The sequence below is a fragment of the Thunnus thynnus genome, chromosome 4, assembly GCF_963924715.1.
Source record: "Thunnus thynnus chromosome 4, fThuThy2.1, whole genome shotgun sequence".
In the NCBI taxonomy this organism is placed as follows: domain Eukaryota; kingdom Metazoa; phylum Chordata; class Actinopteri; order Scombriformes; family Scombridae; genus Thunnus; species Thunnus thynnus.
This window is the reverse complement of record NC_089520.1, coordinates 35,430,272-35,457,841: the sequence shown is the minus strand read 5'-3', so window position 1 is coordinate 35,457,841 and position 27,570 is coordinate 35,430,272. Positions and strand designations below refer to the sequence as shown.

The 27,570-nt window shown below is 39.3% G+C and overlaps 1 protein-coding gene across 2 annotated transcripts in view; it reads right to left on the bottom strand.

The window, feature by feature from the left end:
- cadpsa (Ca2+-dependent activator protein for secretion a) overlaps positions 1 to 27,570 on the bottom strand; it is a 198,649-nt gene that overhangs the window by 119,170 nt on the left and 51,909 nt on the right. For both annotated transcript variants that reach the window (XM_067588510.1, XM_067588509.1), the window contains exons 4-5: positions 7,500 to 7,580; positions 5,680 to 5,916 (exon numbers count right to left, since the gene is read on the bottom strand). In XM_067588510.1, coding sequence (XP_067444611.1) covers positions 5,680 to 5,916; positions 7,500 to 7,580 — 318 coding nt within the window. The remainder of the gene's footprint in view (positions 1 to 5,679; positions 5,917 to 7,499; positions 7,581 to 27,570) is intronic.

The window sequence follows — 27,570 nt, the reverse complement described above, 5'->3', positions numbered from 1 at the left end:
GTCTTCCAAGGATAAAATGAGACACACTTTTGCTAAAAAGAAATTTGGAAAAGAGGCTGATGAGCTCTGCTATTCCAACGTCTCCTTCATACAAAAACAGAATATTGAGTTTTAACCGACTAGTCTGATGTGTGTAGAGGTGTGTGTGGTTATACAGTATCAGCCTGGTGACATCAGGTGATTTACAATGAACAGCCGTGCGTAACAGCACTGTGCTCTGGCGCAGCACTTCTCAGAGGCTGCAGATTTATCAACATATCAGTCCTGCTGCCTTCAGATGCCGCATGGATTTAATGAACTGAAGAAGTTTTTCATACAGTATAAAGCAGCTGTGGACAGCAGATAATTTACTGACTTCTCTGCTTTAACCACATTAAATGTTTTTTTTTTCCGTTTTTCTTTTTTTGGTTGGTAAGTGTTTAACTGAAATAAATGATTTCTATTTCAAGCATTAATCTGTTGTTGCAGCACATCTGCAGCAAGTATTTAATTTGCTCTTGATAAAATCGCCAAAGCAGCAGTAGATTGATGTTGCACCAGAAACAGATGTGGTTCTGAGACATCTGTTTTCAACATCTAGAACCAAAATTCAACTGTCTTTGCGCCTCCCACCTGTCTACGCGTCTCCTCCCACCTGTGCACTGTGTGCTCTGCACTGGTCACCTACATACCACACAGACGAGCAAAGCAAATTTCAAGGTCAGGAAAATACCAAACAGTTGGAACGCTGCTTACGCTGGTTGTTGCACCTTCATGAAAATAGGGCCCTGTGTGTAGAAATGTGCTACACACAACACAAAACAAAGTAGATACAATAGAAATGTGTTATGTCTATCACCAGTTGTTCTGCAGAATGCTACATGATGAATGAGTACGTGCATACTGTACATGGATGGGTAAAAGAAATAGGAGCTCATTTTATAACTGACATCAATATATGTCTCATTTCTGGATTAGATGGAGCTACATACAGTATGATTTAATCTATTTTTGATTGCATGTGGAATTTAAGCAAATTATATTTTTGTATATGTTACACTGTATTCAGATACTTATATAAATGAAATATTGTCATAGTTCTCTATTTTTTTCAGGTGACAGCAGCTGTCCCTGCAGGTCTTCACTGGGTACAGAAACACTGCATATGTATTCCCCAGTGGCACAAAATAGGCTAACTAAATTGTTTAGTGTATTATTCTTTTTCATCTTTCATCTTAGGGAAAGTGGTATAAATAACTCTAAAGCAAGACATGGCAATGGGCAGCCCCACCAGTCAATCAGATGCAACCTGAGTCGAATGCTTAGGTTTCTGGAAAAAGAAATAAAAGCACTCCTATTTTCTAATATTAATTTTTCTATCCAACCATAGATATAAAATTTAATTCAATTTAATTCCAATTTTTTTATTTTCAATAATTGTTTTTTTTTAATATGGAAAATTTAATTGATAAGCATTACACCCCTGACCTTTTTTCTCCAACAACACCATCAGGTCTGAATTCTACTGAACAACTCTTTGGACCATGACAAGATATCTTGAAAAAAAATGTCTAGAATTGCATAAAATGTGTCGTGTATATGTATGGTTCCCAGGGGATGAATCCTACCCCTATGATTTTCTTCTATGGCCAGTGTGTTTCTTAGTCTAAGTCATCAAACACTACAGCATTAAATGTATCAACAGTTAATACAAAGATGTACAGAGTGCAGTCGTTTCTTATTATGGACCAAAACCGTGAAACAGCCATATGCACCATGCAACATCTTAAAGGACCAGTGTGTAGGTTTTAGTGTCATCGAGTGTGTTACATTTTGTCTTAATGTCTTTATGTTTTATGTAAAGCCCTTTAAATTGCTGGTGCAAAACAAATAAACTTGCCTTGCCTTAAAAGCTTAAAAGAGAGGCATGACAGTATAATGCATCTTATGGACACAGGGAATTCATATGTACAAAATTAGTCAAAGAATACATATAATTATGTTGAAAAAATACAAAAATATATAATTTTCATGCATAATACAGTTATTATAGACGTTTATTTTTACACCCCATAATATGCATAGGAGGGCCATGCCTACTGTCTTCCTGGAGCCTGTGTGTCAGACATCCTAGAACAGCTACCCAAAGCACTACAACACCACCCGGATGATCATTGAGTATGTTGGGTCAAATGACACCAGGAAACAGCAGTCTGAGATGTTAAAGGAAGATTTCAGACATCTCCTGGCTACACCCCTGTCCACTGGTAAAAGGATCCTGATTTCTGGTCAAATTCCAACTCTTGCACTTGGCTACAGCCGCTCCGCTGGGCTCTCCACAACTGGCTCAAGGCAGAGTGCACAACCCTTGGAATCCATTTCATTGACAATTTCAGCCTCTTCTGGAACCATAGTCAATACTATAAGAGAGATGAGGTGCTTTTCATTATGCTAATTCTATGCTTCCTCACGTCCTCTCTCCTCTGTGACCCAGACCCTGGTCAGCTGATCTGACAGGACAGTAAACAGTCAGTTTCAGTGCGACTCAGCTCCTTCAGGAAAATATGACGCAGCACAGCTGTGTGTCTCCTATAAAATCATCCTGAGCCTGAAAAGCACATCAGATTTTCACAAACTAAATAAGCAACATTTTATTTAAACATATTCTGCAGGCCACAGTTGTTTCTATTGTTCCTTAATGTCGGTTCTGTTCTTTCAGTAACAGATTTAAACTGTCTATTTGTGTCTCATTCTGTGACAGCCAGACGCTGCTATGGATCTATAATCAAATGATAAAACATTGGAGCAGTTATCAGGTGTTTTCCTTCCAGCTATTACAATGCAGAAATGATTAAGTAACAGTGTAAAGTGTTGATTAATTGTACATGAATTTTGAATGCAAACTTTCGAGTTTAAACTGTTACTTAGTAATTTCTATTTTTGACTTATTCATGTTTAACATTTAGGGAGAAGTGCGTCATGACTACTTGTCATCTCCTCAAAATGACGCTGGAGTGAGCGAGGACGTCCCATTTGTTAATTAAATTCCTCCGTCCTCACATCTCTTCCTCGCATCTTTCTCTCTCATCCTCGCTGGGAGGAGCTAAGGCGCAAGAAAGAGACACAAATGAGGGAAGTGAGGAGACATGTTAGTGTAATGAAAATCACCCATGGACTCCATCCCAACTACACTGGTGCACACTTTCTCTGTGCAAACATGGACTTTGCCATCCTACACACTGTCCCAGTTGACTGAGAAAGTCCATGCCCCCACAAAGTAATCATATCATCTATGCCAATAGAACAAAGTCAGTTAAATCAGTTACCTTGTGTGGTTACTACAGTCTGTCACTGTCACTACAAGGGGCCTGGACTACTAAACAAATACTCCCTATACTCCCAGTCGGGCTGTTTGTTTTCATTCTAATTTCATCCCAGTTAACATTTATAACAGGCAACATGTGAGATCCACTAACCATCAGTTAAACTTTACTACTCATGGTATAACTGCAAGTAATCTGAACTCCATCCCATTAAATGTTTCATGTCATGCACTAAGAAAGACTGGATGGGAAAAAATGCATATAGCACTTCTCAGTGTTCGATCACTAAACAATAAGCATTTTTTGTTAATAACAAACTCATATCTGAGAATAATTCTATATTTGCTGACGCCCTAAACTGTAAAAATATCCCTATTGGTGATTTTTGCTCCTTTGAACATCATGCTATACTGTTAAAATCCCAACCCCCTGTACTTGTTATAACAATATATAGACCCCCCAAACAGTGCCCTATCTTTTTAGATCACTTCTCCAAAATGTTGTCTATTGTCAGTACCAATTATGACAACATTATGGTCATAGGTGATTTTAATCTACATGTGGATAATGCAGCAGACTCCAAAGCCGCTGAGTTCCTAAATGTGTAGAGCTCTATGAATTTTATTAAACATGTATGGACCGACTCACAACCGCAGTCACATGTTGGATCTAATTATCACTCATGGTCTAACGCCTGAGAACCACACGCATCACACGGAGAAAATAGGCGAAACCTCGAATCTCTAGATGACGCAACGCAGCAGCCTCGGGCTGTGTGGCTGCTCTAACCTGTTAACATGGGCGCCGAAATGAAAAGCAAGAGGTTGTCCCAGTGTGTCCCAGGCGTAAGGATTGATGTATCGTCTGTAATTGACTTGTCAATCTCGGACCACTACTGTATTTTACTCTCTGCATTGCTATCATCTTCTAGTTTTGTTACCAAGCAGGTTGTTAGGAAACACTATCTTTTATCACCTTAGAAATATTGCTAAAGTGCAACCACTTCTCTCTCAGGCAGATACTGAGAGACTTATGCATGCTTTTATCACTAGCAGGCTTGATAACTGCAATGCTCTCCTTTCTAGTCTACCTAGGAAAGTTATAAATAAGCTACAGATCATTGAGATGCAGCAGCATGTGTATTGACCAATACCAGAAGGAGAACACACATCTCACCTTTCCTAAAGTCTCTTCATTGGTTACCTGTCAGTTTTAGAATAGATTTCCAGGTCCTTTTATTGGTGTTCAAATCACTCAGTGGACTAGCGCCTGAATACTTGTCAGATATGCTTTTAATGTATGCTCCCTCTAGATCACAAAGATGACAAAGAACTATAGGGAGGCGGCATTTAGTGTCTATGGTCCTCACCTCTGGAACAGCCTGCCAGAGGAGCTAAGGGAATCACAATCTGTAAACACCTTTAAAAGAAATCTTAAAACATACCTTTTTCGCTTAGCATTCTCTTAATCTATTTTATTATAATCTAACCACTTCTACTGTGCACTACACTGGTCTCTCTGTTCTACCATGACTCTTGTTTTATCATTTTGTTATATTACCTTTTAATTTCACTGTATTGTTGTATTTTCATTATGTTGTTGAATTTTCATTGTATTGTTAAGTACCTTGTATTGCAATTTTGAGGTGCTATATAAACAAAGTTTGGTTTGGTTTAAAGATTTCCAACAGAAAGCCTGTGGGCATAGAGGTTAAAAGGATATGTCAGCCTTTGTTGCTTTGATTTTGACCATTCTTTTCCTGTCAACATTATGGAAGTGCAGTACTAAATCACTGGAGTACCTTTTGTGCTTTTATTCAAATGTACATCATGTTCATCATGTTTGGATGGTGTATATCTCGATGTCCCAGAAGTAATCATTCAAGTGCCATTATGTAATTCACTGTTGCCAAAAGGTCAGACTATGGAAAAAAGTCTGCCATAAGTGACTTTAGAATGATGGATGTGCATACTTAACCACATCCATCATTCTAAAGTGCTCTTATTTCATATTCAAGTTATTATGGTACATTTGTTTAGTCTGTCTATTGCTGTGTCTAACCTCTCTGATGCCACTTCCAGGATGTCAATAAATATCAAAATCTAACAGGCAGATTGCCATAATCTTCACATGACACATTAATGCTTGCCAGAGGATGAAGCATTTCCATTTTGGACAGTGTAGCACCAACCTTAGGCCAAACTGTCACTACCTCACAAAAGATATCACACAATCTAAAAGGGAGATTCCCATCAAATATCTTCTTCTTCTTCTGGCCTTACACTTTTTAATATATACCAGTAAAATTACCATGCTAACTTGTGCTGATAATAAATCTTCAAAATTCAGTGGCACTCCTTGATCAGTCTCCACCAACCTCCAAGGTAAAGGACAGCACCACGTCAGATTTGGACAGGGTGTTCTCATCCTCCTGGCCCATGTCCATGATGGAGGTGTTGTGGCCTCGTTTCAGCTTCTGCAGCTTGAACTCTCCTCCCTTGGACACTGGCATGCTCTCCAAGTTGGCCATCAGCAGGTTGACAGAAGATCGCAGCTCCTCGATGTACATGGCCTCCATCTCTCTTGAGGCAAACCTGGGGAACCTTCCACCCAGCTAATAGAAACAGGAGGACAACACATTGATTAATGAGCATGATGTCCAAAATGACTTCATAAGAAAAAAAGTAGTATTGTTCTTATTGTTCTAGTCTTACTGTGTTTACTTATTTTAATCCTTAATCCTTAATCCTTAATTATTATTATTACTATTATCAACCCAAATCTATGGAATCCAAGAATGGCTGTGCTTGCAATTATATTTTTTTAATGCTTTTATAGAGAGATGAGGTAATCAACCCGATATCATGAGAAAACAAATGTTTATCAAAGATCAGGAGTGCCATGACACCATGCACAGACGGCGTCTTGACAACTGTAGATCAAGGAGTACCCATTATTATTAACAGCATCTTTATTAATGACATATGTGTCACTGCCAAATGGCAGGTTGATTAACTCCTGGTCATAATATGATGGGATGTTTCATGTAGCCAAAGAGAAGTTCCAAACAATACCTTCCAAGCATTTTCATTTTATTAGACTTAATGGGAGAAAGGAAAGTGGGGTGGAGAGAGGAAATAAGAACCAACATATGACAGATTTGAACCCATGTCCTTAAGAGCCACCTGAAGACTTCTTGATCTAAATAGTTGAGCTATCCATGTGAGGGAGACATGGAGAGGAAAAGACAGGAATGAACAAATGAGAATGAGCTCCACCCATGATAAATTATCTTGTTATCTCAAGAAATTGGCCTTTTGTTTTCTAAAGATAATGACATAAATTAACTTGTGATCTTGATACAACAGCATTAAAAAAATAATAATTGCAAGCATGGCTGTTCATGACAACTCAATATTCCCTCAAGTATTCATTTACTGTATATAATCAAAGTTAGATATTTTCGGGGCAACTGAAGTGAATATCAAATATTAACAAAGCAGTTAATGTGGAAAGATAAGAAGATTTATCACATCATAGCCCATGGCCATCAACCCATCCATCCATCCATTCATCTGTTCTTTCATTCATTCATACATACATCCATCCATCCATCCATCTGTTCCTTCATCCATCCATCATCATACATCTGTTGCTTCACACATACATCCATTACTGTGTTCCTTCACCCATTCATCCATCATCCATCTGCTCCTTCATCCATCCATCCATCCATCCATCTGTTCTTTCATCCCTCCATCCATCTGTCCATCCATCCATCTGTTGCTTCATCCATCCATCATCATACATCTGTTCCTTCACACATACAACCATTACTGTGTTCCTTCACCCATTCATCCATCATCCATCTGCTCCTTCATCCATCCATCCATCCATCCATCTGTTCTTTCATCCCTCCATCCATCTGTCCATCCATCCATCTGTTGCTTCATCCATCCATCTATCATACATCTGTTCCTTCATACATACATCCATTAATGTGGTCCTTCACATAGTCATCCATCCATCATCCATCTGCTCCTTCATCCCTCGATCCATCTGTCCATCCTTCCATCTGTTCTTTCATCCATCCATCCATCCCTCCATCCACCCATTCATTCCTCCACCTTTCTATCCAACCACTTGTATATCCATCTATCCCTCCATCTCTCCATGCGTCCATCCTTTGTCTCTTACCCTGGTGATCTGGTCAGCCATTTGAAGTCGTCCGTCCAGCTCTCTTCTGATCTGGGCTGCCTGTTCATCAGGGTTGTCCAGCTGAGGAAAGACACACACACACACACACACACACACACACACACACACACTGAATTTTACTGATGAAATCACTACAATATATAATGTGTAATTATAATGATGAAGAAGAATGAATGAATAATGAAAAATAATGAAGAATGGAAATAGTAAACACTAGTTACCATACAGGTAAAGTTTAAAACTAAATTAATTACAGATGTAAAGTTGCAGTACTGAACAGCCATTTCTCTTAAGAAGTATATCATGACACAGTGCTAGAGTACCGGAACTTCTGACCTTTGCCCATGAGTATCTGCACTTCTTACTGCATACTGCTACCTACTGATTCCCACCATTATGCACAAGTCTCTGACTAAAACTTAATCAAACCAAAATATAGACTGATGCAAACTTCATCATCCATCATTCAGCTGCTGCTGTGACTGTCCCTGTTGCTAACTTCAGTTGCTCACTGCAAAAAGAGATTTCACATGGAATGTACAGTAGTCATGCCGTTATACTGTATTTTATCTAAAATAAAAGCCACACGCTGGACAGCTTCTCATTCAGGGTGCTCCAGTTCTTTATACAAGAATTTTGCATTAGCTAAATATGTTTTGAGGGAAATGTAATGCTGCCTAGATAACATTTTTTGGAGGATGACATGCAAAGAAGCATTTTTTTTTTTTTTTACTAATCTCAGAGTCTCACCTAACTGGAACCTACCACCTGCTCTGGTAAGCGCAGGGTGAGATGGAAAGATAAAGCGCTTAAGCAAACAAGCAAGCAAAGTTTATTTATATAGCACCTTTCACAGACACCAGTCACAAAGTGCGAAAAGAAAAGAAAAGAAAAGAAAAGAAAAGAAAAGAAAAGAAAAGAAAAGAAAAGAAAAGAAAAGAAAAGAAAAGAAAAGAAATAAAGAATATCTTAAAGAATACACAACTTCTTTAAGAATACACAACTGACTGAGAAATGAATATTTCTCAGTCACTATTACCACATATGTGTGTGCCACACATTAGTGCCCACACTTTAATATTAATGTCAATTACTGCAGAACACTTTCAGCCTTTCTTTCACAACTTGACAGTGCCCAGTCACCAATGACACACAGCTGTTTTACTATCACCGAACAGGGACAAGTGGAAAGGGAGGAAGCAGCCTTCTCTCCTTTACTTTTCTCCCTTACAAGTATTTATCTACTACTATTGAAAAAATGCACATTATTGTCATGGTCACATGTTTCTTATTGTTCTATTGATTGGTTCCCAAATGTCAAGAGCACGGGTCTTATTTAATATGAGCCTATCGGGGAGTGTCCTGGTAGCTGAATGCTTACTGCGCATGCCACATAACCGCAACGTCCTTGATTCGATTCCAGCCAGGGACTCTTGTTGCATGTCATACCCATTTCTCTCTCCCCGTGTTTCCTGTCTGCCTATTCACTGCCCACTATTCAATAATGAATAGAAAAAATGTCCCAAAAAAATCTCTTTAAAAAAATGAGCCTATTGGAGGCAGACACTGAAAAAGAGAGGAGGACAAAGAAAAATATCAATTCAAGAGAAGTGCTGTGCTGAGAGCATTGAGAATAATAAGTATTTAATAAGTATTTTGGAATGGTTTCTGTCTGTGTTCATACTGTATGTTAAAGGACCAGTGTGTAGGATTTAGAGGGCTCTATTGGCAGAAATGGAATATTATATTCATAAGTATGTTTTCATTAGTGTATAATCACCTGAAAATAAGAATCATTGTGTTATCGTTACCTTAGATTGAGCCCTTTATATCTACATTGGCTCTAGAGAGGGTCTTTCGCGTAACAGTAAACATTAAAGGAGAACAATCAGGGATTAGGGTTTTAACAAACTGCTTCCTCTGGTTAAGACTGTAGTAAGAATTTTGTTATTATGCTGCAGAAAGCTCCTCCAGCTCTTGGAACAAAGCCAATCATAGATTAAAAAATCAAATGTACCTCTTATACTACACTGGACCAGATTGAGTTTCCTCAAACCACTGTCAGTGTTATGGGCTGCTGCCTTCCCCCTGCTTCCTATGTAAGCTGTTGGATGGTTGTTCCAAGAAATGCCTCATGTCTTCACAGGGGGGCAGATGGTAGAGGAAGCGTGGGCAGACAGGGCCATTTGGAGCAGGGAGATGAAACAGCCTGCTACAGGGGGAAGCCAGGAACCATTTTAACTGATGGACAACCCACCACAAACAATATGCCAAAAGACAAACTCTGATTACCTCCTGTAACCTGGGCAAAAATAGTTGACATATTTCATTTGTCTCTCACAATTTACAGTTGCGCCAAATTTATTATCATGATATATACACTAATTTGAATACATTCATTGAAGTTATGTCACTAAATGGTAGAGTCATACCAAAGTTTGTTCTCTTTCCATGAGGTTGACAGCACTGCTCTGGTTACTGATGTGATTATTATATTGCAATATATTAAAGCAGCTCAATCAATATTTTTATATTAACAATGGGTCAAATAACATGTTTAACCCAGCTCAGTTTGATTCACTCTCATAAGCCACAGCATGTGTAATAAGGCATGATAAACCGACTGCACACTACCTGCTCAGCACCAAACAGCAGACAGACACAATTAGTGACCAGCTGGTTAACATAGTGGGGCATTCAGCAGCTAACAAGTCAGCTATTTTTCTCAGTTGGTGGTGGTAATGTTGGATTTACAGTCATCAGGTGACCAGAGACATGATTCCAAATGAATGCTCTATGTCTGCTGCATGTGTTAATAAGCAATGGTTTGCTAACACATTCACCAAAAAAAACTTTTTAAGGTGATAATATACCTATGCTAGTGCTTACAGCTTGTTCTGCTGCCCCCGAATGGCCAAAAAATTTGCCATATGTGAAATAAACGGTCTGAGATCCTGGTTTGAAAAAGCATATTGAGTTATTTTTAGGAAAAATGCGGTCTGTAATCTTACTGACCTGCATTACAGTGACCTCTACCAGGGTTTGTAATAAACACAAGTGGTAACACTCTGTTGAGCTTTTCCACTTGCTCCTGATCAAAAAAGGACATATAAAAAAAATCAACAAATGACATCAGTTTATTTCAGTGGTTGTTGCCTTGGTAACCTGATTTTGTTGTTTAACATCACATCACTACAAATTTTACTGCTCCCTGACACATACAACTCAAGATGTGACATTGCTGTTGGGAGCGTATTTGCAGTGATGTTTTGCTTCACAAAGTCCAGTCACTGAGACCCAGCTCATATCATGAGCCATCCCTGGAGACCTTCACAGTCACAGGGGGTTGATAAAGTCATTTCAGCTGCTGCTGATGGGGAATAAGAGCACCACAGTGTGCATTTTGTGTGTGTGTGCGTGTACACATACAGTAAATATTCGCTTCAAGCAATAATTAGTAACATTTGGCAGCAGTTACAACCTTGAGTCTGCGGATGGGTCTGTATCAGTGTTACACATCTGGAAACATTTTTACCCCATGGGTCTTGCTGCGGCTGTCAATTTGGAACCGTGTGTGAGCAGAATTATTTAAGTCTGGCTGTCACTCCATCACTCCAAGACATTTTAATTCAGTCTTGTGCAGCTTAGGCTTTACAGTTCGGATTGTCATCTTGCTGGATAATAAATCTTTCCCTTAGTTCACTGTCAGACCACAGCAGGTTTCCCTCCAGGATTTCTCTGTATTTTACCACATTTATGTTTGCCTTTACCTTCACAAGCCTCCCAAGTCCTCCTGCAGGGAAGCCTCCTCACAGCATGATGCTGCCACCACCAGGCTTCGTGCTGTGGATGGTGTTTCTGCTGATATGCAGTAATCATTTCAGTGTGTTGGTATAGTCCAAAAGATAGAGAATAGAGACCGTTCTGCCACTTTGTTTCAGAGTCTCCCAAATGCTTTCTGGCAAACAATAGCCCAGATGTCATGGGACTTTCCAAAGCACATGTCTAACATTTGCTGTGTGCCCATGGCAGCCATGGAACTCTGCATGTTCTTGATGGTCTATTCACACAAACGCAGAAATCCTTTTCTACTACATATATTTCAACAGACGGGTGGGATTTTTTGTCACAGAATACATTAGTTTAACTGTTGAGGTGATGCATCATGGGTCACTTGTCAATCTAAAACATGCAACTAATGACTGATAAACAAAGCTATGTCTTACACTTAAACCATCTCACGCTTTTCAGCTCTCAAGACTTTTGTAACTTATTGCTGAATCTCTGTGGTTGGGAGCTTATTTTCACTGCTAAATTCCTGTTCGTACTCTTAGGGCATTGTCAGACCTATAGTTTGATTGTGGATCAGAGGATGAGTTCGCAAACGTGTTGTGTTTTCCCCTTGGTTTTCACACAGAAACAACCTGAAGTGAACCAAAATGCATGACAAAAAGCCTTATGAGAACGTAAACACAAGAATAAGGTTCAAGGGAAGGTCCTATCTGCCCAAATATCAAGAGGACAACGTACTTAATTGTAGTCCAAGTCAGACCTCAATCACTAGCTGCTGGCCACTGTTGACTTCTCTCATTCACATCCCAATATATAAAGCACACCTGGTTACTGGAGCCATTCAGCTCAAATTTGCAGAGTACACCTTGTGCCTGGAGGTCAGATGGATGTCCAATCACATTCCCACCACAAACAAACCACTCCAGGATTCATTTATGACCAGACCAACCACAGACCACAAATCGTACCAAGGAGGAAACTCAACCAGAGTGTGATTCAGCTTAAAAATGCAGGTTTGACATTCAAGCAAGCAAGCAAAAATTTATCTATATAGCACATTTCATTCCAGGTGGAAGCACAATGTGTTTTACAGAGCATGAGCTACCACGGAAATTGCAGCCACAAAAACTATGTGGATAGTGTACAAGATAAAACATTAGACACATGTAAATACAATTACAACAAACACAAATAATGCATGTGAGTTAAAATCCATTAAGAAAGTAGGAATAAAATAAAATGAAATAAAATATGAAGACCAGCAAACCGGACTACTGAAAGGCGCAGCTAAATCTTTGCTCATTGCAGACAGACCTCTACCTATTTATACGCCCATAATACAGAGAAAGCACAGTGTGTAATGTGTAGGGAGGAAATTAAAAGGCGATTATTGCTTTTCATTTATTGCCTATTTTTTACAACCTAACTTTGTGGAAAGGAGAAGGGGATCAACAGGTTATGGAGAGTCCCTTGAGAGAGCTTTGCGTGTGTCAGTGGCTCTGCTTTATCTCTGGGGAACACTCCCAACGCCGGGACTAATGTCCAAATAAGGAAATGTGCATCATGTAGCAGGTGGATGTGACTCCCCTAGTTGAGACCTGCTGATAGACGTAACAGCGGAGCAGAGGAAAGAGACTGAGATAGCGATGTAACCGACCTGTGCGCTGGCATTTGACATGTTTTGGGGTTTTTTTTTCCTGAGGCACACCCCTAAACTATAAATGATTAATTGATAATCGATTGTTAATGTGGTTGACTATTGATTAAGGAAATTGCTTAAAATTTGCATCCCTATGCCGTACACATGTGTATGTATGTACATTATATACAAGTACCTTCATTTTTTTTTTATGACTGACCTTACTGTACTCCTAGAAACATTTGTTGCTTTTACAATTGTCTTATATCCTTTCTGTGATTGTTATTTTTCAGTAAGGAATCTAGTCTCTCAGCTGTAGTGTAGTGACACATAGGTAAGCAGAAAAAAGTATCAAGCACAGAAGGCTGATGGGAACGTTCTCTCACTCTGTCTTTTTCTCTCTCACCCATCTGTCCTTGCTGCATTAACATCTTGCCAGAACACCCACCCCTGCTGTTACCACTGACTGAGGAGCATGTTTGAATTACTGCTGTCTCACACACATGCACACACACTCACACACACACTCAAACCGTGATACAAACCAGAGAATGTACACATCAAAAAGTGTGCAAAGCAACACTGTGTATACACTCCCATGTTGTTATCCTCTGATATCCAGAGAGAAAGGAATGCATACACATCACAGTGAGTCTGGTGTCTCAGATTCAAGTCATGCAATGTTTTTTCCTCTTTCTTTGCTCTCACATTAAAGTTGCAGAGTTGAAAAATACTGAATTTCACTGCCCCCGATGTCTTCAATCAATCAATCGGACTCTGGACTTGCTTCTCCAAGAAGCTGCAGGCTGTCCTAAAATAACCTCCAGGAAGTGATGCAAACATTTCCTGTTCCTGTGTCTGCGTCACTGTGAGTACCCACTTTCATCTGCTACTAACATGAGTCCTGGGTACTTAAGCAGTACCTCCAGTTTGGTCGTACTTTCCAACAAACACACTTGGCAGCATTTCAGTTAGTCACTATATTTGACACCCAGTGTTCGTGTAGCGCATCTGCACAGAGGGGGTGAGAATTAAGGTGACAGTAAGAACCACCCATAGATTACACCCTAATCGTGAAGCTCTCTGGCAGGTGAGAAGACACCATAATGATTTCACGGGAAATATTTAGAGAGCCTGTTGCAAATTATCACCAGGAGCACAAAGTCATTGCAAGTCTTCAATTCAGCAGGTATTTACTAAGAATAAAGATGTTTAGTTCAGCTGATTTGCATAAAATCCAACTAAAAACAGCAGATGCTGGGCTGTTATGATGTGTTTTGCACACGTCTGGAAAGCAATGGAGGAGAAATGTTTTTTGCCTATATACTTTAAATATTGGTTGATAAGAAGACATTTTTTGGAACTGAAAGGGTGCATTAATCCCACAAGAGGAAGTCTGTGAAGAAATATTAAAGTCTGATGTTGTCAGTTGTCAGTTTAAATATTATTGGCTGCTTCTATCTATTTGCACTGGACTGACCTGCTTGAGGAGTCTGTCTTCCCAGGATAAGCGCCAGAATCAGTTATTTCAGCAGATGACCGAAAAACAACTATATACGTTCAAATGACAAAGCCCTGTAGTGGCAGTACGACTCCTGTCCAGTGTTTCCCCATTTCCTACCGACAGTCAATGTTGGTTTCTTAACCAAGTGCTAATTATAGTAGCCGTAATGACAAAGGTCCCTTAACCTTAATAAAGAAGTTATTTTAAACCAAAAAATTCCTTTCTTTAACTCTAACCAAGTTTTTTTGTGCCTAAACCTAAACTTAACCATAGCAGTAAATTTTTCAAATATATAAGCCATATTAATTAAGTTATTTGGGTTGCCAGTTGTGTTGAGTTTATAAACAGATGTTGATTTTCAGAGGCATGTTCTTGAAAGAACTGCTCAATTTAAACCCAAGAAATTAGTTGGTTATTGGAAACTTGATTCTCCATATCTGTTGAACTGCATGTTTGCCTGTAGAAAGATCTGATGTTTGTATGTTCAGTCGACCTGCTGTGCACTAACTAAAAGTTACAAGCAATTAATTGGAATTAATCAATAAAAAGTGGACCAACTGAACACAGTATCCATTTTACCTTTAGTTAGTACCAAATTACATTATCACATGTCCAAGAACCTTCCTATGAATTCACAGTTACAATTCCTTTATAGTTAATTATTAATAAAATATTGGACCAGTAAAATAAAGTGTAATCAAAGTTGGTACAGTAATGTCATCCACTAAATGGTTCAAATGGCATGAATGGTTATACACTACACATAGGATTGGCTTTCCTCCTGATGGTGATCCAAAGTGAATCCAAGCACCAGTTCAGTGGAGCACAATAAACCCCCTCAACAAAATATTAAGCTCACTGTCGAGTCTTGATCAGTAGGGAACAAAAAGGAAGTGCATAGAAAACCTCCAAAACTGTGATCCCTTGTGTGCCTGACAAATATGTTCCCTTGAATTCTAGCGGTCCCTTTGTAATGGCTGAGCACAGCTCCTCTGCTACTCTGAAAATCTTCAGAGCTTTTTCATAGAGGGGACTTTATTTTTCTCACAACTGTGTTGTGCATAAACTTCTGAATGTGTCATTGAAAGATCATCTGAAAGAAGCAACCAATGCCAAAAACAGTTTACCCCACTGTAAGTTTTTGTTTATGTGATCTAAGATGTCAGGTTCCTAGAGTGGTAGTGGAATCCACTCATTGAACTGTATTAGACTGGGACAGTGGCTCCCAAGTTTACCCTGTAACAGAAGATAAAACGTTATATGAAATTGTAGTTAATGTAAATGTTGTCTCATTTTTTATGTGTTAAAATATTATAAATGTACAGTAAAAAAGCTGAAATCATCCTCGACGCACCCCAAGGTACCACACTCCTCTTCATTGCAGCCCTTAAAGGAGCTGCAATGTTTCAAAAATATGGGAACATTTCTCAACTTCAACCAAACAAGGAAGTTTACAGTAGGACATCCTGAAAGCAGGCAGAGCCACAACAACGTATAGGTACCACACAAGAGAGTGCACCTCTTCAGGCCTCAATATGCTGCACACAAGGTGCATGTTGTTGGATTGTCTAACAGCATCTGAAACTCTCTGTCCAATGTCAGAATTGATTTCTATACATTTCTGGAACAGACAAATCTGACAATCATGCCAACTTCACGCATTTGCCAGGTGTGTGCAGGGAGAAGGAAAGGCAGAGGTTGAACTTCTCTCTCAAGCTCTCTCACTTCTGTCTCTCTCTCCATTTTTCCACACAACCACTACCCATCACATTTCGTGTGTACAACACCACAAATGCTTTTAAAGACAGGCTCTCTGAAAATGTCTGCTGTTAGCTCCATTTGTAGGATTCATTGTGTTGATACTACAAAGAAGATCAACAAGGCAGTGTGATGCAGCCAGGGGGAGGTCAATATAACAAGGAACAACCTTCAGGATCAATTTATCGAGGCTAAAGAGGGAATGCTGAGGGGGAAGCAGACTGTGCCTGTCCTGTACACCTGGCTGTCATGACAGACACTCTCTTCTCTATGATGGCAGATTTTTTACAACACATTCAAGTGTGGCCAATTGGAACGGCTACTTGTTTACCTTTAGATGTGGTTGGACAACATGTTGTACTAAATAGTACTCTGTTATTACAGTATGTCCAGCAAAGCACTTTCTCCATAGCAAACATTAGTGCCCTAGTGTTCAACTGTAGCTGAGTGGTGTCATGGCTGCTGGGTATTGCAGTTGATCTCTAAATGATCTCTAAAAACAAAGAAAACTTTCCCCACTACCAGCATGGGAGATCTACCAGTGTGGTACTTCGGTCGATGTCATGTTTGACAAGCATGTAAGGACACTGTGCCTGGAGGTGATGATGGGAACAGGTGTGGAATGTTTGGGTCAGTGAACTGAGCTTGGTTCCTTGACTGAGGAACTCTGGCTCACAGAGTTTCTGCTTCAGTAAACAACAGACAGTCTGAGCCTGTTGTCATGACTACCGCTCCCCCAGCTAGATTGTTAACAGCCATTTTTGACGCAAACACACACACACGGAGCATCACAGATAGATTTTTTCGATAATAAGTGCAAAATATTTAGTTATACATGCTCTCAAGATCATAATTTATATCTTAAAATTTACTTTGTACCCTCACATTATGAACATCTGTTGTCCTGTAAAAGCATGTCAAAGACAATGATGTGTTCAATAGCCAAAAATCTAATTACAGCCATGTATTATTTCATTTAGATTGTCCATGAGCGTCCATGTTTATTTTGCACAACATTACAGAGCAGCATGTGATTACCCAGCAGCCAAAGCTGACCAGCAGAGAGTAAACAAGAGGTGCTGAAATAATATCCAGTGAAGCATTAAAACTGTATGAGACAGAGAGGCAAGGTGACAAGGACAATGGAGTTACTTATTTGTAATGACAAATTGTCAAAACTGATACTCCTGAAACCTGCTTCTCTCCATACACACACCACACACACACACACACACACACACACACACACACACACACACACACACACACATATTTCCGGAAATCATACCTGCGCCACCAGACGCCAATTTCTCACACTGGGACACTGCTGCTAAATTCACAATGGGAGAGTAAACTGTGGTACAACATTGTCCATCAACGCTTCATGTGATTTTAGTCTGCATGCTGGAAGGTAGATGTCTACTTTATTTTGTGAATTGTGAATTTATCACCTACTTAAAACACAAATAAAACTATTACAAAGTGTGTAATTGTGACACAGTTACACTTTCCAGCCTGGACTGCATTTTTTTTTAAATAAAATATTCCAGACATCAGTCAATGTCAGTCACTGATAACTTCATGTTTATTTAAGGCCCCAGTCGTTCAAAGTGCACCTCATTTCATCCGAGGTGAAATTATCAGTAAGATACTAAGGAATGTCTGAATGTTATTTAGCAATTTTAGGGAATAACTTTTATGATTGAAGCATTGTTTTATCTTATTTTTTCTATCACAGTTGTTTTACACAAATTTCAAGGAGTAGAGGTTTGATCTGTATGCTGTTATATGCACAATGTCCCTTTTTTTGTGCTCTTTTTCAAGTCAGCCTCTGGTTCCTCCATCTTCAATTTACCTGCCTCCCTCCTTCAGTCCCTGAGTAAAGCTTTTGCAGCTGGCCTCTTCACCCAGAGAATAACAACTCCTCCAAACTGTTTCCTCATCATTTCCTATTCTGCCTTCTGTCTAGCCTGCTACCTTGATCTCCTCTCTTTTGTTCCATTACTGATCCCTCCTGGTCTGTGTCTACTGCTTGATCTGATGACTGCTTTTTGGGCTCCTAGGCTTTCCTGAGGCTTTGCTTTGAGTGGTAAAAGCTGGTTGAATAGTTATCAGCCTCATAGATACAAAGTTAATATTCTAAATAGAAGCCATTGATACCTCAAGTTTCCTGGAACTTTGATGAGTCTCCTATATGAGCTGTCCTTGGCTGGTGCTCCATCATTATGTTTACTTAAAGGCTTAAACTCACTCTATCTCTAAATGTACCATTCAGCACCAAGTAAGCTCTACAGAGGGGTCACTGTAGGATTTTTCCTCATCAAACAGAGAGCAGGCCAGATTTACCTGCTTGCTGCACTAGCAGCTATGAGCCTGTACTTGAGCTAAATGATAACATGCCCACAATGATAATACTAGCATGGTGATGTTCAGCAGGCATAATATTTACCATGTTCATCATGTTGATCTAACATGTTATTATGCTAACACTTCCTAATTAGCACTAAACACAAAGTACAGCTGAGGCTTATGGAAATGTCATTAGTTTTGCAGGTAAGTATCAGACAAAATGAAAATTTGACCAAATGATGTTGCAAGATGAATAGTTTATTACAATTCATCCTCTGGTGACCATGAATGTGGGAATCACATTTCACAGTAATCCATTTAATAGTTGTTGAGATATTTCAGTACAGAACTAAAAGGTCAACCTCATGATGGCATTAGTGGAAAAGTCAGAGGATCACTGAAGTTATCAGAAAACATTGTCTGAAAATCATTAATGTCTGCACCAAATTTCGTGCTAATCAAGTAGATGTTGTGTTGAGATATAACACAATATAAGTGAAAACTCTGACCTGCTGGTGGCACTAGAGGGAAAAGTCAGAGGATCATCAAAGAGGTTAGAATAAATCCTCTAGGGACCTTGAATATCTGTTGAAAATTTCATGGCTTTCCATATTATAGTTAGATATTTCAGTCTGGACCACATATGTCTCATGGTGACACTAGAGGAACAGCCAGGAGTTCCACAAAGTCAGTATGATTCATCCTGAAGCAAACATGAATGTCTGAACAAAATTGCATAGCATACTATAATATTTCAGTCTGGACCAAAGTGATGGACTGACAGACCACTGCTATCCCTAGAGTCATGCTCAAGCATGTTTTAGCATGGCTAAAAATGATCTGGCAAGCACATTAGCAAACATGCCTATTTTGCTAATTTACACATCCAACAGACACAAAGCAACATTAGCATCCATTTGAAGTTGTGTGTCTGTGCCCCAAATGAATGTAAATCCAGAAGTCACCCTCTTTTTAGCTCTGGCTTCCTCTGAAACAACTGCTAAGAAAAATATCTGTTGTTGCTAAATGCTCCACTACATTCACCAGCTGGTTGCTTACTTTGTCTTTGTTTTTTGTTTTTTTGCTGAAAACAGCTACGTGCTGCTGCTGGAGATGAGGTTGATGAGAGAGGGTATCATTTCTGTACCTAAAGGTACATTCATCAGAAAATTACCCTACAAGGTACAGAAATGGTCCTGAAGGTGATAACTGTGGATGTTTTATTTTAAAGGTACAAAATCATTGCTGACAGAAAAAGGTACATAATTGTACTTTCAACAAGCTTAAACCGGTTCAAACTGGTTCATCCCCCATTATGTTCCCAGACATGGAATGGCAGGAGACAGTGAAAACTTTGTTTTGTCCACGGATGAACTAATGAAAAAATAATTGAAGATGGAATAAAAAATTAACAAAGAAGAGTCAAGAAAATTCAGGGGTAAGTAACTGGACCTTAACATTTCTTTTCATGCTACTGTTAGCTAGCTAGCTAACTTTAACAAGCCTAACTCAGGATACTGTAACTTCACATTAGGTAGCTACATTTACAGCTTTTTGCTAGATAGGCTACACTCTATTATTTCAAAATTTATTTATTTGGTCTTTTAATCAAGTAACTTGAACTTTGACAGAATACTTTTTATTTCAGAGTGATTTTGTTCATTTAATCAAGTTTCTAACTGCAGTGTAGCAGAGTTGAAATGCTTCCACTTGCCATCACCATTAGTCCCCATTTTATTTTATTTTATTTTTTACAAAGTATTTTTACTGTTTCATTCAATATTCTTTGCAATTCTCCACTGGGACTTGTTTTTCTGTATTTATTAATTTTATGCATTAGCGCTCCCTCATGGAGCCCATGCAGACTTGAGAAGTGCAACCAAGCATCTAGCCCCCGGCCTGAAAAGTGAAGCCAATGCGGAAGTGCCTTAAACCGGCAGTATTTCTAATGGCCAGGAGGGGCATGACTACACTGGCTGCAAAAAGAAATCCGACTGTCTGAAGTCTGTGAGAAAATGACCCTACTTCTCACTTGATTTATTACCTCAGTAAACAATTTCCTAATGAGTTTATGGTTTCAATCGCTAGTTTCAAGTCTTACTCAATACAGCGCGATGTTCATTTTGTAAATTATGGTCCCATTTTAATTCCCATTTTAACTATCATGGGACATAAGAGCCACAATGGCCACATTTATGGGAAATACATCAGATTCAAATAAACACAGAATTTTCCATTAATTCACTGTTGTCTCACTGAGTTAAGAAGTTGAACTTTACCTGATGTCAGAGCAGGAAAAGCCCAGGTGTAACTAATCATTTTAGGTATAGGCTGTCAGTAAGACAGCATGAACAGTATTAGAGCCCTGAAACTCATAAATGTAATGCACACAGGATCAATGTTTTCAGTTACTCCTCTGCAGCTTCTGCTGAGAGGTGTCTGATAGAGATAACAATAATAAATTGCTTTTTGTTTTTTTACTAGAATTGACAGGAATCTTAGTTTCAGCAGCATGAATCTGAAATAAATTCTGTTCAAATGAGATTTCAGAAATGGTGACCTCTAGTTGGTGATCATCATCAGGCAACCAGAAAAGAAGAAACAAAAAGTTTAGAACCAATGCAATAATGCAGCAGCTTTGACCATCATCAGGTAACCAGCCACTGATATGAAGAGAATTGATTTAAAGGGGTCTAAAGTACAACCATTATGTGTGGAAAAATCTGAATGATTACATCAACTCAAAACCAACGATATGAATCAAATTGAGACAAATTCATTTAAAAAAGCCAAAAACTAATTATGCAGTTTTAAGCCTGAAAACTACTCAGAAGCACTATACACAACATGCACGCTGCAAACTACTTGTCTAAAAAGGTGACATATAGAAGTGTAGAATGATGACATTAATGCCACCTGCAGGAGCAGTCCACAGCTTAACCTTTATCAATCAACACTATGTCCAAATCACACTCAGCTCTAACTCAGTCTGTTCAAAGGAAATAAGCGTTGTTGAAAATGATTACCTTAGACAACTGATTCAGTACTCATGCATGATGATTCAAGTTCAACAAAATATGACAAATCATATCAAATCTGAGCTGAGTAAAAATTGAATCTGAGCTGGCTCATCTACTATATCTAATCAGCTAACAACTGCAATGTGTCACATTGATCTGGAGCATTTTTCTTAAGATTGTACATCATCCCTCCCTGTATACTACTTACTTTCTTCCATTTTTATTTGAGTTTCCAAAACCTCACTGTGCATCTTATACACTATATAATGCCCTTTAAAAAAAAATCTGTATGGTGTATCTTCCATACAGATTTTCTTCTTTGGGAGAGCAGGGAAGGTCTTTTTCTCACATCTTCTCATCCCAAATGTATATTTTATTTCATTCTTTCCTTGTGAGATTTATAATCAAAAATAAAATAGAATAATTACATCAAAAAGATTCCTTTTGTGTGGGCTAGGTGTGCTATGGCCATATGCAGAGGACAACAATAAATAGAGATGTCCTGATCCGATCCTAAGGATCAGTATCAGGCCCACTCAAAGCATATTTATCGGTATATGGCTAAATAGTATCAGTATCGGCTAAAATAGCCAATTAATGTTAATTCTGAGAGTAACTTGATGGCAGGCCAAATTTAAACTTGGCTGTTGTTGGGCTTGTGTTTCTGTGCTCAGCCAAAGATCATTTGTGAGGGAAGAAGTTCCACTCTGTAACACCACTGTACAATCAGAGTGGACTGAGAGTTTCTGTAGTTACAACAACTCCAACAGAGTGATACGTCTTCTCCTTAGTGGATCACATCATGTCAATTTCACGAGTTGCTAGGGCTTGGCGATATGGCCATATAAAAGAATCGTGATTTTTTTCAAGCTTGGGGTCAATTCACAATTTTAATTGATTCTCTTTTGCTCACAAAATGCAGGATCCTTTCTTTTTTTTTCAGACAGTTGAGCAAAAATAATAAAAGATCTGCACCACCTGTAAACCTGTATTATACATAAAATACAGAATATCCCCCACAGACAGAGCTGAAAAATCTGCTCATTAATTGATCTGCCGCTATTGGTGTTTCTTGACAAGACTAGGTAGCTAGCATTAGTGACCCAGTAGGAAGGGAGGAGCAGATTGACCGAAGAAGAATCTGCAAACTGTTCAGTCATCTCCCAGTGTTTCAACTGGAAGCAGAGGTGATACCTCGCCAACAAACACAAGTGCAGAACATCAGTGTGCAGAGTCATTTTCAGTCTGTCCCTTTCGTACAGGTGCCCGTTAGGTTCACTGAGACATAATCAGAGTAGCTAGCCACGTGGAGTGACCACAGTCCTGTAAACTGCAGCAGGTTTGCATGTAGTTTTTTTTAACTACAAATAGCCTGTTTGTCCATGTTGTAATAACTCGGTTTTAAAGATTTAGACATTTTACACATCATGCAAAAACTAAAATTTGAATTGATCAAATTATTATTAATAACTATTATTGATAAAAAATATTAACTCTGGGGATAAAATTTAGCCTCCATTCCCACTCCAATAATTTTCCCACTGTCCCTTAGGCGTCACTGACACCCAAACATTTATCATTTTACCAAGAGTAACAAAGAACATTTCTATCATCAGCATCAACATTTGATTAGATTAAAAACGTCAGTGCTTCCTCATCCTTACTAATCCTCTCCTCCCTTCATCTTGCCTCTCCTCGTCTCCTTGCTTCTCTCCATTGATCTAAACGAGCTTCTATCTCCTCTGGATGGATTAACAGGCCCAAACCCTGATAGTGATTAAAAGAAAAGCAATCACTTGTCCTTAATTCAGATAAGGGGCCAACAGTTGGCATGGCAAGGGAAGGGGAGGGGGGATGAGCGGTAGCCTCTGTGTACAGTTCCCATGGCAACCACCTACAAGGGGATAAAGGGCACAGGGGAGTGTTTGTGCATGTTTGTGTTTGTGTGTGTGTGTGTGTGTGTGTGTGTGTGTGTGTGTGTGTGTGTGCGTGTGTATAACCATTTAAAGGTTTCACAAAGTAGTTTAAGGTATACATCATCATCAGAGCACACTCCATATCTCTCTTTCTCTCTCACACACAGACACATAAACACACACGGTGCTGAGGCCAAACGCTAAGCTTAACCGCAGACACATAGGCCTACTTCAAAGCGGTCAAGGTCTCTGTTTGACCAGGACAGCCACGGTGTCTTTGATGAAGCATAGTTGCAGGTTATTTGGTCTCTCCTCTGTCATTTGTGTTATCAGAGCAAATATGCACAGAGAATTCAAGGGTTTCACAGCAATACTGTGAGCTTGTACTGGATTATCAACCACAGTACATGTCCCACCCCATCTTGTTTACCTTTCATGAACAGCAAGCTGGGAGAGAATTTACACAGACAGTCACAGAATGAGAAAAAATGGTAACGGCAGGCTTACATGTTTCCAATTGCATCTTGTGTCACTCAGACAAATGGGAATGCTGTTGAAAAATTGTAGACAAAAGGGCAAAGGCTATGCAATTACATCTTGGTTCTAGATTTAATTTTGCAAAAGTTCACAGAGTCCTGTTCCTGACCAGGAACTGTCACAAGCATTGTGTGAATGAGGCTTTAGTGGTCTCACAGTCCTGTAGACTTTTGTCTGTTTGTTTTATGAATGTTTTTTTTAATCTTTAAATACTTGTCACATGAGAAACTATATTTCAGCAAGTCCTCCAAACTAAACAACACAATATGTCATTTCTCATTGCCTATACAAGAAGAGACTCACCCGATAGTTGTGGTGCAGCAATATCTTTTCCAGAAGCAGCTTTTCCTGTTACTCTGTACAATCAACAACACACTGTCAACCATTTATATAGGAACTATTTCTTCGTGAGAGAGCAGTTCCAATCAACAGGACCTCTTTTTCTGGAAAGAGATGATGCTGTTGAGTTTTTTGTGATTTGAATGAACTGACCCCTTAATTAATTATTGAAATCATCTTTGATATTTTTCTATTGATTCATGGACTGAATGGTTCAGCACTCACCATGCTTTACAGTGCATTGTCTCCAGTCTATTGTGACCAGTTAGAGGCTTTCAGTGGCTACTGACTCCACCACAGCCCTAATGGCTAAAACCCATCTGATAAAAAGGAAAGAACACCCACTCTCTTCTTCCCTCACTACATATCCGCTGTGTTGGCCTGCAATTCAATTTGTCTCCCGGCTCCAGCCATCATTACTGCCAAAGGCACATTCATCAAAAGAGATGTGCCTTGCTTTTTGACCCCACTGCTTTTTATGTGATGTGTGCAGTTTGTTACAGAACAATCATCTCATTTGCTGTTCTGAGGCGTTCACTGGCCTGTTTGAACTAATGGCTCTACCAACATGCATGTAAGTTGCTCACACAAACAACCACTTAACAGACACATGTGATGTACAAATGTACTATTTTAAAATAAATATTTTTCTGTTATTGCCACTATTATTCTATTCTGTTCTATTATTCTATAGCTTATTACTATATTACTGTAAACTCAATAAACAAATGACAGGCAAAGTCTAGCTGTGGTGCAGCTAACACTCAACTATTAATTAGTTACTATTTCTCTCTGAGCTTCCTGAGCTCCCAGTGAGCAGAAAACGACACAAAGAAAAGAGCACAGCTGTTCTGATGCCTGACTTGCTGTCAGTCATCAGAATAAACTAGCTTTTGAATTTCCCCTGCGGGTCCAAGCTGCTGTCAGGATTCAAGACAACCAAAGGAAAAGCCCAATGAATGAGCTTCTTGTCTCTCTGTGTGACTTTGTGGTTATAAGCCTTGGTTTGATGGTAAAAACTTCAGCAGGTATGTTTCCATCCACCTATTTTTACCTCTTAATGCATTTTTACATTATACTTGGCTAAAGTGGAAAAGTTGGGATATTAATATATTACTATCACTTTACTTGCAAATGTTCATTGGCACTTACTTAACAAGCATAGTTATCATTAAGTCGACTAAAACGTTATCTTTCACTTCACCTGGGTTCACTATCCCCTCCTAGAAAACTGAGATAACACCGTTGTGTGTGTGTGTGTGTGTGTGTGTGTGTGTGTGTGTGTGTTGGAGGAGCTCAGCCCCACCCTTGGTCAAACCTCGACACAGAGAGCAGAGGAGAGGAGAGGCTGCAGCCCCACCATAAATTACACCAAAGCCATATTTTCTGATCTACTTATCTCACTCCCTGGTTTCTTCTATTACCGATAGAAGAGCCGACCTTAAAAATGCACCAGGTTCTTACAAATTTAGAACTGGTTCCAGTTCAGAACTGGGTTTCATGGGACAGCCCTAACAGTAATGGGCACATAACTAGCATGAATCTTAAACTTCGCACTGCAAGGCAAAATAGTTCATTTGGTACAGCCCGTAAAACACCATGCAAAATATTTAGTACTCAAATAACTGGCAAAAGGACACACCAAATGACTTGTTGGGATGTAGACTTTTTGCTTGTAGTACAGTGAACTTACACTTTGATAGGTCATATTTGCATTTCTCTTAGGTTGAGCTATAGAGACGTTCATCATCTGGCTCATTGTGCGTGGGCCAGACAGCAGTCACTCCACTAATGAGGGCAGCAACATGTTGCTTTGAAACAGTTGGGAGGGGGTGTTCTCTGTCTGGCTCTTCTTCAAAAGCATCTGACCTGAGCCACGGGCGGCACAAGATGACAGCGGGGTACAAATCCCGTTCCAGCTGCCATAACCTGCATCTGTGCTCAACTGGTTCCAACCAGGGTCGTCTTCAGGTTACGCACGCGCTGCATTAGCCTGCTGCATTAGAACCAAAGTCAAACCATATGCTTGTGTGGCAAAGGATGTTTCAGCATCTCGTTTAGTGCAGGGATTTCCAAGCTCACAATGTGGATTTAAAGGATTAACCTCATACAGTATGCTGTGTGTTTGGATTTCAAGCCTGTTCAAATGATGTGTGAGACACATATAAAAAATATTTGTACAGAAGTTACTTAGCATCATATTATTTTTTTGACTCAGCGAGCCATCTGTCAGTAATTTCACAAGGTTTTATATACTGTAGAATTATTTCACATTGAGTTTGAGGAACAGCAGCTGTTGTTGAACTGAAGCCTTGCCATCATTGCCATCTCCACTCCCAATGAAAGCACTGTTATAGATATGCCTTCTGTGAGATTGGTTATTTAAGTGTGGCTTGGTACTGTTGGATTTTAATTGGATTTTAAGTGGTTATTAGCCACAGAGTGCAGCTCCCGCACCAAGAAACCAATATTTACTCTCAGCACTGATAACTGGAAAACAAATGGCTCATTTAGTGGAAATGTATTTGTTTCGTGTAATGCCCGGTCCTCACTTCCTGTCTGCCTCCTTCTAATCACCACCCCAATTCTAACAGTCCAACTCTCATCCTTCTCTTTTTCCATTTCACGCTCCCTTCCATTCCCCCATCCTCTTCGTCTTCTGTCTCTTCTCCTTCCTCCCCCCCTCTCTCTCTCTCTGTCTCTTACTCATTCTGCTGTTCTGCTGGGCCGCTCTGGGGAGCCTTAACACTCTGAAAATGAGATACTCACCCTCTCATTACCTTGGGCTTTCTGACTCATCTGACTGTTCTGGCCACTGACCTCTATCCTGCTACTCCTGGTTTGTTTTAACCTCCATAAATGACTGAATCATTTCTTACCTGAGGTGTGGTCTTTGTAAGTTAAGTAGATGATTGAATTTTTGTAAGAAATTCATTAATATCTCCTCATGGTTTGGTTTGACTTGTGCACATATTTGGTCAAAATTGTAATCCCTAAAAGAAAAAATGTAAATTATTTTTCTGCAGTCTTAGCTCTCCTATACTGGTGTTTCTCCAAGCTTTGTTCATTTTGGTGATGATGTTGATAGTATAATTTGATTGGCGCAATATCTGAACTAATAACCGTTTGCTCTATCGCTTCTATTCTACCAGGCAGTACTGAGCACACTGTTGTATATGTTTGAACCAGCTGTGGG